This window comes from Rhinoderma darwinii, chromosome 3, assembly GCF_050947455.1.
Source record: "Rhinoderma darwinii isolate aRhiDar2 chromosome 3, aRhiDar2.hap1, whole genome shotgun sequence".
NCBI lineage: Eukaryota > Metazoa > Chordata > Amphibia > Anura > Rhinodermatidae > Rhinoderma > Rhinoderma darwinii.
The window spans coordinates 296651431-296666463 of NC_134689.1; the positions used below are offsets into that span (position 1 = coordinate 296651431).

Consider the following 15033-nt stretch of genomic DNA (forward strand, 5'->3'; position numbering starts at 1 on the left):
AGGCTTTTAGCTGGTATGAATATTGCTAGTGGTAGGAACTCTGAACAAGGGGTTAACAGATCACACAAATGTTTCATTGACTCACTTCAGATACACACACCCAAATTCCATCCCTCCACACAGAGCGTCTTTTGTGCTGAGTGTCTATTTATATATTCCTGCACCTACAGGAGCTATACAAGTGCTTGTGGGCATGCAGGCACATCCACACCCATCCAGCATAGACACTCGGGGAGAAACCGGCACGCTTGACTTAGAACGGATGTATTCAGGGAATGAACACGGAATAGCTGCAGATCAATGCTTTTCAAGAAAACCGCAATTCATTTTCTGCTGACAACAACTTGACGTGCTAGGGACTGTGTCATCAAAGACTTCCGTATGAAAAGGTGGCTGCAAAACGTCATGCATAAACGGTGATGTGCACAATAATGCACCTGACGGAGAATGATTGGGTCACGAATGTCCACATAGAATGAGAAGACAAAGCAGTGACACACAACAGTCAGTAACCTCAATGAATGACAGCCAACAGAGTCTGATGCCTCTCTTACTCAGCCAAAAATGCCTTTGGATATAGATTTGTATTAGGTCCTGAGAGAATACGGTATACATATATGTTATTTATTATATTAAAGAGGCTCTGTCACCACATTATAAGTGCCCTATCTTCTACATAGTCTGATCGGCGCTGTAATGTAGATAACAACAGTGGTTTTTATTTTGAAAAACGATCATTTTTGAGCAAGTTATGAGCAGTTTTAGATTTATGCTAGTTTCTTAATAGACAACTGGGCGTGTTTTTACTTTTTACCAACTGGGTGTTGTACAGAGGAGTGTATGATGCTGACCAATCAGTGACCAATCAGCGTCATACACTTCCCATTGTTCCAGCCCAGCTCCTTTCACTGCACAATCACACTGTAACAATGGGCTGGAACAATGAGAAGTGTATGACGCTGATTGGTCACTGATTGGTCAGCGTCCTACACTCCTCTGTACAACACCCAGTTGGTAAAAAGTAAAAACACGCCCAGTTGTCTATTAAGAAACTAATTAGCATAAATCTAAAATTGTTCATAACTTGCTCAAAAATGGTCGTTTTTCAAAATAAAAACCACTGCTGTCACCTACATTACAGCGCCGATCAGATTATGTAGGAGATAGGGCACTTATAATCTGGTGACAGAACCTCTTCAAGTTCTTATTTCGGTTAGTAATTTGCTTATCCTATATATACTCCTATACAGAAAGTCAGGACACACTGTTTATTTCAAGAAAATGGTTGGACCCCCAAACCTAGAGGTCAATATCTCAAATATTGAACATCTATTCCATATATCATCCGTACTACAGATGTATTTTATGTATACTATATTTTTCTGGCACCGCTAGAAATCTTAAATGTGAAGCCAATAAATATGCTCCGATACTAGGAATAGCCAGGCCCTCCTGCTCATATTGCTATATAAAGAGTGAATCATTAGAATTATGTTAATTTTTATATAATCTTCAACTCTATGAGATATATGGATTCCAAGGTCTTTCCATCCTCTATAATCTGTATCTGCAAATTCTGAGGTTTATCTCGCCCACACACACATATCGAATTTCATTTGCTCCAGTTTTTTGTTAAGCCAGGGCAATTACCCAAATCCGCAAATATCTTAAATACTTTATGCTATACTTAATAGCAACCAATGGAGTAATAATGTCACCTGCAAACATTGATATGTGTTCCTCAATTTCCAATACAGGCATTATGGTTACTTCATGGTCTGTGCGAATGCAAAACACCAAAAGTTCCATTATCAATGAAAAAAACAGTGGGGAGAAAGGGCTACCCTGCCTTGCCTCCTACCTACTAATAATACTTTGAAAATGGGTTTTTACCCATAATCACTATTTATTATCTATCCTGTGGATAGGTGATACATAATAATTATGGGTAAAACCCCTTTAGGTCGCACAAAATAAATAAACAAAACCATCTGTCATGTTATCAGATCCACCTTATCCATAACACAATGATTGAGAGAATGTGATAGAAAGGATGGTCACGTTAGATCTATATAAAATATACAATTTCCATTTGGATAAGGAAACCACTCACCTCCAGTTTCTGCTGCTTATCACTCTGCAGCTGACTGAAGTACCATTCAGAATTGTCTCTCTGCAACGCTCTTAGTGCAAGTGCTTGGTTAGTTAGAGCCTCAAACAAAACTGGCGGGCTGCCGTTCTCCAGAGCTTGGTCAACTCTTTCTATGGCTGATTGTACTAAACAGAGAAACATCATCAAGGAATAAGCTTAATATATGCAAATTCAACATTTTTAATCAGGCAATCCCATTAGACGGATTATATTTTACCCATACAATACTACTATTTCTACTCGCCAGTCTGACAACTGCACATATTTCTCTGCTTTATTGTAATAGAATATAGATTATTGTGGAAATTGGAGTAGTAAATGTCAGACAAACAAGGGTTCACCCGAAAAAGACTGAGAGTTTAAAGGTCCTCTGACATGTGTAAACAAGCGCCGATCAACGAGACAGCTCGTTGATCGGCGCTCGTTTGCTCCTGTCACACGGAGCTATGTGTGGGGAGCTATGTGCGTTACTCCGATCACTCGTCCCATGATCATGTCGGCAGCACATCTCCCTGTTTACACAGGAAGACACGATGCAGACAACGATAATATTTTTCATTTTTAAAACGATACGATCAACAGATTAACGAGCGATTGCTCATTTATCTTCTGATCGCTGCGCTGTTTACACAGGGCAATTATCGGCAACGAGCATTCTACGAACGAGCATTTGCCTGATAATTGGCCCGTGTAAGGGCCTTTATTACATACATTCTAGTTTTAATTAGGGTCAGTACTGAGGTGGGAGTTATTATAGACAGAATGTACTTCATGCCTGGTTACAGTAATCGGCAGTGCCATGAGTAGACATATAAAGTGTGTGTGTGCCCTGGCTGGATGACGTTCTGACCTAAAGCGATCAGCAAGCAAATCAAATACTTACAATTCACTTTGTTGATATTGCCTTGTATTTCTGCTTGAGTTAGCAGTTCCTCATACACATCCCGTTCACCTCCCTCATTCTCAGAAGTTATCTGACACAAAGAAAGCAGGGGATTGTTATTAATGCTGGACACATTTAGCAAAATCAGCATCAACATAACAAGAAGTCAAATATTACCAAAACAACAAGCATGCAAGAAACAACTGGTTTATTAAACACATTATCTGTGTTAGTGAAAGCATTAAGACGATGATCACAAGTCTATGTTCATTTACTAAGAGCACAAGGCAACCTTTGGGTAATGATCCCATTCTTTGGCTCTCAGACTTAAATTGGCCAATTACATGATATAGCTGTTAAATCTGTTAGTTCGGGGCAGTAGGGAAGCACACATTAGATCGTTGGCCGCTCCAGATAAGGTGAGTGAGTTCGACCAACATTTATCTTAAAGGGGTTTTCCCATCTTGAACATTTATGACATATCCACAGGATATGCTATAAAAGTCTGATAGACTAGCACCTATCTCTAGAACGGGGCCGCCTAAACCCCGCTCTGTAGCTTTACTCGGCTCCGCTGCCTCCCGGCCACTCCTGGTTAGGTCGTCGGGAGTTATCGAAACAGCTAAGTGCTCGCTGAGCTACGCTGTTTCCGTAACTCCCATAGAAGTGAATGGGAGTTACTGAAACAGCATAGCACGGCGAGCTACGCTGTTTTCGGAACTCTGTAGCTACGAAAACAGCTTAGCTCTCCATGCTACGCTGTTTCCATAACTCCCATTCACTTCTATCGGAGTTATGGAAACAGTAGCTCAGTGAGCTCGGCAGCTTCCGTAACTCCCGACCACCTCATGCACACGACGGCCTCATGCACACAACGATATTTTCATCCATCCGTAAATACTGTCCGTAAATACGGATCAGTAGTCATCCGCAACTTATCCGCATATATGGTCCGTAGTGCATCCATATATACGGATCCGAAAAAAAAAAAGAAAACCACAAATGATGTGCAACATTTGCAAAATTGATATATTAGGGAAGACCCTGGTAGCTGGCTGGTCAGAAACTGCAATAGAAAAACTAATGTGCCTGGGGCACAATGAAACCCATTTTCCCAGCTACCAACTGAGTTATAGTAAGATTTAACTTTTATTAGTTCTATTTCTAAAAAGGTCCAGGAGGGACAACGAGAGCACAAAAATAGGTTAAAATTAGCCAAAGACCATTAGCGATTGCTCTATAGAAGTACTGCCGAACGAGGCAGGATTCAGTGTGCAAATCCTATCGCAATAGGATAACTGGGGCAGCAGATGCAGACTGCCTGACAGATGCTAGTAGCACAGTGTATTGGAGGTAGAAGCTAATAGATCGTAGCAGTTAAAATTGTTATAGGTATAGCCCCCCCCGACATGTTTAGTTGTCAACACAACGTCCTCAGGGGATAACAACGGGGCTAGTATACGCGCGCTCTACTTCCTTGTATTTTAAAGACTCAGATAAGCCTCACACAGGAATCACCTGTGTGAGGACCAATAGAAACGTATAGCTAGTGACCGGCCTCTGTAGAATAAGATTGACATATAGAAGCGCCAATCAGAATAGAGGTGCAGAGACACCAATCAATATGTACTGACGGCTCATGGGTACAGTCATCCAGAATGGACTTAGCCGATTTCGGCTGTAATGTATTGCCCACAGAGATGTGGACTCTGTGGGAGCCAATAGGGTTGCTAGACATTAACCCGCCTCTCTATCATCGGATTGACAAGAGAATGGGTCAATCAGATGAACTGCCTGACTGTCAGTCAGTACGTGTGGGCGGCGCATGCGCAGAGGGTCTCAAAGTGGACTTAGCCGATGTTTGCGAGCAGCGCATGCGCAGAAGGTTTCTAGATGGACATAGCCGATTCAAAGGTTTTAATTAGAACAAAATTGGCATGTGGGAGCACCAATCAAAATAGAGGTGCGGAACACCAATCAATGTGTGCTAACGGCGCATGGGTCCACATGCCAATTTTGTTCTAATTAAAACCTTTGAATCGGCTATGTCCATCTAGAGACCTTCTGCGCATGCGCTGCTCGCAAACATCGGCTAAAGAGGCTCTGTCACCAGATTTTGCAACCCCTATCTGCTATTGCAGCAGATCGGCGCTGCAATGTAGATAAGAGTAACGTTTTTATTTTTAAAAAACGAGCATTTTTGGCCAAGTTATGACCATTTTTGTAGTTATGCAAATGAGGCTTGCAAAAGTCCAAGTGGGTGTGTTTAAAAGTAAAAGTCCAAGTGGGCGTGTATTATGTGCGTACATCGGGGCGTTTTTAATACTTTTACTAGCTGGGCGCTCTGAAGAGAAGTAACATCCACTTCTCTTCAGAACGCCCAGCTTCTGGCAGTGCAGACACAACCGTGTTCTCGAGAGATCACGCTGTGTCGTCACTCACAGGTCCTGCATCGTGTCGGCCACATCGGCACCAGAGGCTACAGTTGATTCTGCAGCAGCATCAGCGTTTGCAGGTAAGATCGACTTACCTGCAAACGCTGATGCTGCTGCAGAATCAACTGTAGCCTCTGGTGCCGACACGATGCAGGACCTGTGAGTGACGTCACAGATCTGCACTGTCAGAAGCTGGGCGTTCTGAAGAGAAGTGGATGATACTTCTCATCAGAACGCCCAGCTAGTAAAAGTATTAAAAACGCCCCGATGTACGCACATAATACACGCCCACTTGGACTTTTACTTTTAAACACACCCACTTGGACTTTTGCAAGCCTCATTTGCATAACTACAAAAATGGTCATAACTTGGCCAAAAATGCTCGGTTTTTTAAAAATAAAAACGTTACTGTAATCTACATTGCAGCGCCTATCTGCTGCAATAGCAGATAGGGGTTGCAAAATCTGGTGACAGAGCCTCTTAAGTCCACTTTGAGACTCTCTGCACATGCGCCGCCCACACGTACTGACTGACAGTCAGGCAGTTCATCTGATTGACCCATTCTCTTGTCAATCCGATGATAGAGAGGCGGGTTAATGTCTAGCAACCCTATTGGCTCCCACAGAGTCCACATCTCTGTGGGCAATACATTACAGCCGAAATCGGCTAAGTCCATTCTGGATGACTGTACCCATGCGCCGTCAGTACATATTGATTGGTGTATCTGCACCTCTATTCTGATTGGCGCTTCTATATGTCAATCTTATTCTACAGAGGCCGGTCACTAGCTATACGTTTCTATTGGTCCTCACACAGGTGATTCCTGTGTGAGGCTTATCTGAGTCTTTAAAATACAAGGAAGTAGAGCGCGCGTATACTAGCCCCGTTGTTATCCCCTGAGGACGTTGTGTTGACAACTAAACATGTCGGGGGGCTATACCTATAACAATTTTAACTGCTACGATCTATTAGCTTCTACCTCCAATACACTGTGCTACTAGCATCTGTCAGGCAGTCTGCAGCTGCTGACCCAGTTATCCTATTGCGATAGGATTTGCACACTGAATCCTGCCTCGTTCGGCAGTACTTCTATAGAGCAATCGCTAATGGTCTTTAGCTAATTTTAACCTATTTTTGTGCTCTCGTTGTCCCTCCTGGACCTTTTTAGAAATAGAACTAATAAAAGTTAAATCTTACTATAACTCAGTTGGTAGCTGGGAAAATGGGTTTCATTGTGCCCCAGGCACATTAGTTTTTCTATTACATTTGCTAAATTGGCATCGCCTAGCAACGTTTCTGTAAATACGGACTGCTATGGGAGCAGAGTAAGATAGAATGGGGATTAGTGGGCCCCGTTCTAGAGATAGGTGCGGGTTCCAGAGGTGGGACCCGCATCTATCTGACGTTTATGGCATATCCTGTGGATAGGTCATAAATATCCAAGATGCAAAAGTTTAAGTTATAGAATGGTTGTCTATTTCTCAGCTTTGTCAGATACGGTTATGTCTTAAAGTGCCCCATCTTCTACATAATATGATCGGCGCTGTGATGTAGGTAACAGCAGTGTTTTTTATTTAGAAAAACTATCTATTTTCACCAAGTTATGAGCGATTTTAGCTTTATGCTAATTACTTTCTTAATAGACAACTGGGCGTGTTTTTACTATATGACCAAGTGGGCGTTGGAGAGAAGTGTATGACGCTGACCAATCAGTGACCAATTAGTGTCATACACTTCTCTAGAATTAATTTACTCTGCACATAGTGATCCTGCGTTGTTCACTATGTGCAGTCACATACTCACACATTAACGTTACTGAAGTGTCTTGACAGTAAATAGACATCGCGTCCAATCCCGACACTTCGGTAACGTTTGTGTGGTACTTACTGCACAGCACATCGAGATCACTTCTCTCCGCAATGCCCACTTGGTCAAAAGTAAAAACATGCCCAGTTGTCTATTAAGAAAGTCATTAGCATAAAGCTAAAATAGGTCATAACTTGGTAAAAATTATAATTTTTCGAAATAAAAAACACTGCTGTCACCTACATTACAGCGCCGATCACATTATGTACAAGATAGGCCACTTATAATGTGGTGACAGAGCCTCTTTAAATACGTCCACTGCTAAAAATTAAGGAGTGAGATTGGACTACAAATCCTGTTGCAAAACAAAGTGGTTTATATACATGAACATTACAGCAAAAAATAGTCTGTAAAACTAAATTGGGAAGATCCAGTCACCTATGTGGTAATTTGTGCTTACAGAAAGAGGACTTTAGTTTAGATATTTTCTACAAACTTCTGCAAAGATTGTGATGGTAGAAGTTTACAGTTTGGCCCAGTTTGTATAAATAATGACTCACCCGTTTCTTGGCATTCTCCGTTTTATGTTGCTTTGCTTGAGAAAGGGTGTTTTGATAAACAGTAGAAAGGGGCTCATTAAGATTTACTAACATGGCATTCGGATTCTTTAGTGCGGTGAACGTTTCTGCAGGAACTCCCCGGTCTATTGATTCATTGATAGCAATTACAGCTGCATGCACTGCAAAATACCAGAGAGAGACGGTCATTGTTGTAGAAGAAGTACCCCAAATACCACAATTTATAACAAGTTGGCAAATCGCACAAAGCAAACGCGATGCCACAAACCCTGTCCTACGACAGTGGATCCCTAACTTTCATGGTAGTAACTTTTATTACTAATTTTCTTTATTATTTAACTAAGAGAACCTTTTAATCGTTAGAAGAAAATGTGCGCATAATATCAAGTTATCCAAGCGTCCATATTACAAAGCACATTAACAATGGTGCTTTTACTTCTATGTGCGGTTTGTGCTCTTTCCCATTCTACTGCAAACAATCATATAGATTTTTTAAACATTACATGCCCCTTAACCCTTTCCTGACCCATGATGAAACTGTCAGGGGTGAAGTTTGGAGTGGGCTCACGCTGACACACTGCTCTAATCGCTCTGTTCCTGGCCGTTTAACCAGTTAAATGCCGCGTCAAATAGCGACCACAGCATTTAAACCATTAGAAATAGGGGGCGGCCCCCTCCGACAGCCTGTTGCCCCCCCTCCCACGATTGCCGATGCTTGTCATGGCAGCCCAGGGACCTAATGAAGGCACCCTGGTGTGCCTTCTGTCTAAATCTGCTACGCCATACCTCCGGCAGGGCTTAGCATAATCCTGTAAAAATGACAATACACTACAATACATTTGTATTGCAGTGTATTGTACCAGCGATCTAAGAACTAAGGGACTAATAAAAAGTGTAAACAAAAACAAGTTAAATACATTTTTCAGGATTGCAAAAACTAAAAAAATATCAATAGTTAAAAAAAACAAAAAAAACTTTTCCAATTTCTCCCCAAGCACAAAAGAAAAAAACAAGCAAAACAAACAAAATTGGTATCACCGCGTTTGTAAAAGTCCAAACTATTACAATATAAGATTGTCTAACTCGCACAGTGAAAATGTTTTGTTTTTTTTAAAGCACCAGAATTATTGTTTTTTTGGTCACCTTAGCGCTAAATTTTTTTTTTTAATAAAGAGTAATAAAAAATAATAATCGGATGTACCAATAAAACATACAGCTCGTCTCGCAAAAAATAAGCTCTGACACAGACAAAACAATTAAAAATGTTACGGCACTCAGAATGTGATGAAACAAAACAAATTTAGTTTTTTCCAATTCCACAAAGATTTTTTTTTCCCATTTCCCATTACATTATATGGTACTTTAAATGGTGCCAATAGAAACTACAACTCCTCCCGCAAAAAAAAAGAAGACCTCACACCGCTCCATTGACAGAAAATAAAAAAGTTATGGCTCTTGGAAGGCCAGAAAACTAAAAGGGTTAAAGACCCATTGTGTTGGAAAGACTCAGCTATTATCTAGTTAAGTAATCGCTGGTCAATTGCTAGATAAATTTAATGGGGAGAATTGGCAACCTGCCCAACGAGTCATTTGTACAGTTACCAGTGGTAATTACTCCAAGGAAATAGCTTCTAACTAGATGAAAGTAAGAGGTCTGAATAGCGTCCCTTGAAAAGAGATATTTTACAAAGATCAGAGCGCTCAAAACCGTTCAAGCAAAACAGTACAGAAGTTATTAAGCCTCATTTCAGCTGATGGGGGTTTGCGCGATAGAGTATGATTACAGGAGAAACAGATGTCATCTGCATTAATATACTCCTGAAAGTACAGGAGTCGATTAAAGGGGAACTCTAATAGATCTCAGTGTCAACTTTCTTGAGAACAGCGTTTGGAGAGCTGATCGCCCTCAACTGCCTTTGCCATGAAGTAAAACTTTCTCTTGGCTAGCACCCATACACACCGTAATATTCCAGCTTGTATCAGACAATCACGCCGTATCTGCTCAAAATGACCTTCTTGTCTGATATCCTTAGGACAGACCATCAATATTTGATGGGTGGGGTTCCGAAGACCAAGAACCCCCAATCAGCACAATAAAGGGGCAAAGCTGCAGTACTAGGCACAGGCGCTCCCGGGGGTTAGACCCCATCGATCAGACATTGATGGCCTATCCTAAGGATAGTGGCAGATAACTAATTTAAGCTTTAACTGAAAATTGGCAAAATACGATAAAAAAAGTCATTCATATGGGACAACTACTATCATATTTTAACATGCTAAGCAGCAGATCACTGCCATAAAAATATCCCTACATAACCTGTACTCACATGCAGCTTCATCTACAGATAGCTCACTGGCCAAGATTCCTCCAATTTTGCCAAATGCAGGCATCTGAATCCCATACTTCTCCAGCTCACTCTTCATATTATCAATCTCTTCCGCTGTGAAAACAGGAAAAAACATCATTTCTAAGTATTTAATGTTGCGATAAATTTAATAATGAAGTCATTAAATTGTCTCCATGATATTAAAACACAAGAAAATGCCATCGTAATGCATCTCTATCAATTAATAATGAACAACCTTTTGCGAGAAAATAATGAAAAAAAATTATTGATTTATTTGTGGTCAACATGGATAAAATATGTCAACATGGATTGTAACATGGACACCACTGGTCACACCAAAAACTAATAGGTCACTTGTATAAACATTATATATACAAACATATACCTTTGAGGAGCTCAAATGTAACTTTGTTCAGATTTATTTAATCATTAAACACTCATGCATCACTCCAATCCACCCACAACTCTGCTGCCAGGTTAATCTACCCCCCCCCCCCTTCACCACTGCATCTCCCCTGTGCCAATCCATTCATTGGCTATCCATTGCCCATCAAATTCAGTTAAAAATACTAACAATGACATACACTACTTGCCACAACCTGTCTCCTCCATACATCTCTACCCTAGTCTCCCGATACCTCCACACACGTAATCTCCTTTCCTCGCAAGTCCTTCTGTTTTGCTCTCATCTGCTCCTTACATTAATATCCCCAAGATTTCCCCTGTGCATCCCCCATACTCTGGAAAACCTGGAATAATCCTACTGCCACTACTCTACCAGATGAACCTTCTGTTTCTTTCCCCCTTCCCTTGAAGAGTGTAACCCCTCGCGGGCAGGCTCCTCTCTCCTTCTGTACCAGTCTGGCATTTAATAAGCTCATGTTTATTGTACTTGTTATTTTTATTGTTTCAGTTTATTCTTCAATCCTTTTTCATATGTACAGCCCACTGGAATTAATGGGGCTTCAAACGAAATAATAATAAAAAGAAATAATAATAATAAATAATAGTAACATTAGGATGCAAAGGATACACCTCTAGGTAAGATGAGGTGGAAAAACGTTTCCTTCAAACAAGGAGGAACATATGTGAGGTATTGAGGTGAGTATTGTATTATGTTTATTGATATTGAATGACAGAGATGTGAAGGTCTATTAATGTCACCATTTTTACACTATGAGCTGAATCTGCCCACCTACAGATAATGCAAGGGGCTGATAATGTATCTTTCACTAGTAAGCATCTGACAAAAAACATTTTATTAACAATGGCTCCCTAAAACGGTTTACCAAAACACATTTTTAGATCATTTATTGTATGCTAGTTAAAACTTATTGGAAAAGTAATTTTCAATATTCTCTGTGATAGTATGTTGTGTTTTTGTCATATTGTGTAAAAGTGACTTACGCTAGAATATCTGTCCAGCACAAAATCTTAGAAGTCAACTTTACAAGCTGCGATGGATTATGGGCTGTTTAACCCAAAGCAACAATAACATATAGAGTAAAAAAGTAGAGGACCCACAGGACATGTAACACAAGCAACACTGTTTATACACAACACTTCTTGCAAGGACATGTGACTTACACAGATGAAGCGTAGTTCATTTCTATATAAACATCAGGAAAGATTCAATACTGACCTGTAAATTCTACTTTCCCATACAAGTCCTGGATCTGTGGGGCGAGGCCTAGTTTAAACAGGTACAAACTGGAAAAGAGAAGACAATTGGTGTTTGTAGGAAAGATCTCGCTTATGTACAGGCGGCAATCTCCAATGATGGGTTCCTCAGCTATCTATAAAAGTAGAAACCATGCATTTACCCAATTCTAATTTCAGTAAAATTATGTCAAATAATGCTAAACTGAAGTGTATTGCCGGCTTGACCGCTGCATATAGCCCAACGTAACTTGTTGCTGAATGGTTTCTGTAAAATAAAACGACAGCGACTTGTAGAGAATGTCTCCAGATGAATAACGCTACACATGAAAAAGTGGAAATAAATACACAAAACAAAACGGTAATGACCAAACAACCACAATGTTCCTGAGTTTCCAGCTAATGAGCTGTCACCACAATTAATGAGCATGGAAAGTGCTGAATAGTCAGAACAGAAGAGGTTCCAAAGACAAAGTGAGGCTTAAGTAAGGGGCCATTAAGTGACATCTTCTATTTCTACACTGATCGTCATTATATATAATAATATTTTTATGAAGTCCATCAAGCCATTGTAAATATAGGTAATAGGCAATTTCATAGAAATATAGAAGATTGATGGCAGAAAAAGATCACATGGTCCAACTAATCTGCCCTACGTTATAGACCGGGGTCATGAGAGTTCATGACGTATCTGTTAAACCTATAATAATATAACCTATGAGTGATGGATGCCACTAGTAGGGCATCTGTTTAACGTATTCGTCAGCCTTAGACTATAATGGTATCCATTCAATATATACATCATGAAATGCTCTTAAAAAGCCCATGACATATACGATAAAAGGATGCCTGTGACATATGGATACCATGTGGTATAGCACTATTTTTACGGGGTTCCGTAGTATGGACTAGCGTAGTCTAGGTAAAACTTATACCAGCCTGACGGAGGCCAAAACAACACTCTTTTGGTCTTTGTTAGGCTAATGGAGCCCTATGTACATGATGTACACGCTAAACGTAAAGAATGTACATGACGTGAAGGAGATCTAAGTCTGTGTGTTCACCTTTGAGAGAGATATTAAGGTAAAGAACTAAGCTTCTCCTGAATGATCACTAGGAATTCTTGGTGACTATCACCTACATAGTCATTCTGGGAAAGGAAATCAATAAAGCAGTTTTACCGTCACAAAAAGTGTTAGCATTTCTGATTGGTGGGAGTCCGAATGCTGGGATCCCCACCATTATGAGAATAAAGGGGCTGCAGCTCTGGCTTAGCATCGTGTCCTCTTCCGTTTTTCACTGCGCTGTGCAGGAAACTGCGGCACAGAACTATTCACTTAAAGCTGGCCATATACTAGAGATTTTGGAGGACTGAAAAGGTTGCTTTAGACCATTTTCTGCTGACTTTTGGGCATTTTCTTGACATAAACGAGCTTGAGAGATGTCAACAGAAGGCAGATATCTGTGGAAACGTTGATCTGCCGTGTTGGATTCTGTCAGATGTTGACGGTTGCAGTCTTTGAAAAGTCATTCATAGCAAACAATAAATCTGCAACCCATCAATACAAGCCCAGACCAGGCCACAGATCGGTCAGTGATTTGTCGTTTTAACTTATGGAGTTGCTGTCGAAAACAACAACTTTTATAGACCAACCATGATCAACAAGTCGCCCAGAAAACAGCGGTTTGAAATCCCTAATGTATGACCAGCTTAACCCCTTAAGGACGCAGCCTAGTTTGGGCCTTAAGGCTCAGAGCCCATTTTTCAAATCTGACATATTTCACTTTATGTGGTAATAACGTCGGAATGCTTAAACCTATCCAAGCGATTCTGAGATTGTTTTCTCGTGACACTTTGGGCTTCATGTTCGTGGTAAAATTTGGTCGATATATTCAGTGTTTATTGGTGAAAAATTGCAAAATTTAGAGAAAATTTTGAAAAAATTGCATTTTTCAGAATTTAAATGCATCTGCTTGTAAAACAGACGGTTATACCACCCAAAATAGTTACTAGTTCACATTTCCCATATGTCTACTTTAGATTGGCATCGTTTTTTTAACATTCTTTTATTTTTCTTGGACGTTACAAGGCTTAGAACATAAACAGCAATTTCTCATATTTTTAAGAAAATTTCAAAAGCCTTTTTTTTAAGGTACCTCTTGAGTTCTGAAGTGGCTTTGAGGGGCCTATGTATTAGAAACCCCCATAAAACACCCCATTTTAAAAACTAGACCCCTCAAAGTATTCAAAACAGCATTTAGAAAGTTTTTTAACCCTTCAGGCATTTCACAGGAATTAAAGCAATGTGGAGGTGAAATTTGCAAATTTCATTTTTCTTGCTGAATTTCAATATTATTCCATTTTTTTCTGTAACACAGAAGATTTTACCAGAGAAATACTACTAAATATGTATTGTCCAGATTCTGCAGTTTTTAGAAATGTCCCACATGTGGCTCTAGTGCGCTCGTGGAATAAAACACAAGCCTCAGAAACAAAGGAGCACCTAGTGCATTTTGAGGCCTCTTTTTTATTAGAATATATTTTAGGCAGCATGCCAGGTTTGAAGAGGTGTTGAGGTATGAAAGCAATGGAAACCCACCAGAAGTGACCCCATTTTGGAAACTAGACCCCTCAAGGAATTCATTTATGGTTGTTGTTATCATTTTGACCACACCGTTTTTTCACAGCACCTATTTGAATTGGGCTGTGAATTAAAAAAATGATATTTTTTTCCATTAAGATGTAATTTTTGTTCAAAATTTCTTATTTTCACAAGGAATAAAACACCCCATTTTGTTGCCCAATTTGTCCTGAGTGCGGCAATACCCCATTTGTGGTGATAAACTGATGTTTGGGCCCATGGCAGGACTCAGAAGGAAAGGACCACCATTTGGCCTACTGGAGCTTTTCTTGTGCTAAGTCATGTATGCAGAAGCCCCTGAGGTACCAGTACAGTTAAAACCCCCGAGAAGTGACCCCATTTTAAAAACTACACCCCTTAAGACATTCATCTAGTGGTGTAGTGAGCATTTTGACCCCACAGTTATTGTGTAAAAGGTAATGCGCAGCAGATGGTGCAAAGTGAGATTTGCAATTTCCTATGCATATATGCCATTTCAGTGTCTGATATATTGTGCCCAGCATGTGCCACTGGAGACATACACCCCATAA

At 40.2% G+C, this 15033-nt stretch overlaps 1 protein-coding gene across 1 annotated transcript in view; it reads right to left on the reverse strand.

Annotated features, from left to right (window-relative positions):
* Positions 1-15033, reverse strand: part of IQGAP1 (IQ motif containing GTPase activating protein 1) — a 178621-nt gene that overhangs the window by 62869 nt on the left and 100719 nt on the right. The window contains exons 6-10 of the mRNA XM_075858086.1: positions 11845-11912; positions 10182-10295; positions 7837-8015; positions 3036-3126; positions 2114-2277 (exon numbers count right to left, since the gene is read on the reverse strand). Of these exons, the coding sequence (XP_075714201.1) occupies positions 2114-2277; positions 3036-3126; positions 7837-8015; positions 10182-10295; positions 11845-11912 (616 nt within the window). The remainder of the gene's footprint in view (positions 1-2113; positions 2278-3035; positions 3127-7836; positions 8016-10181; positions 10296-11844; positions 11913-15033) is intronic.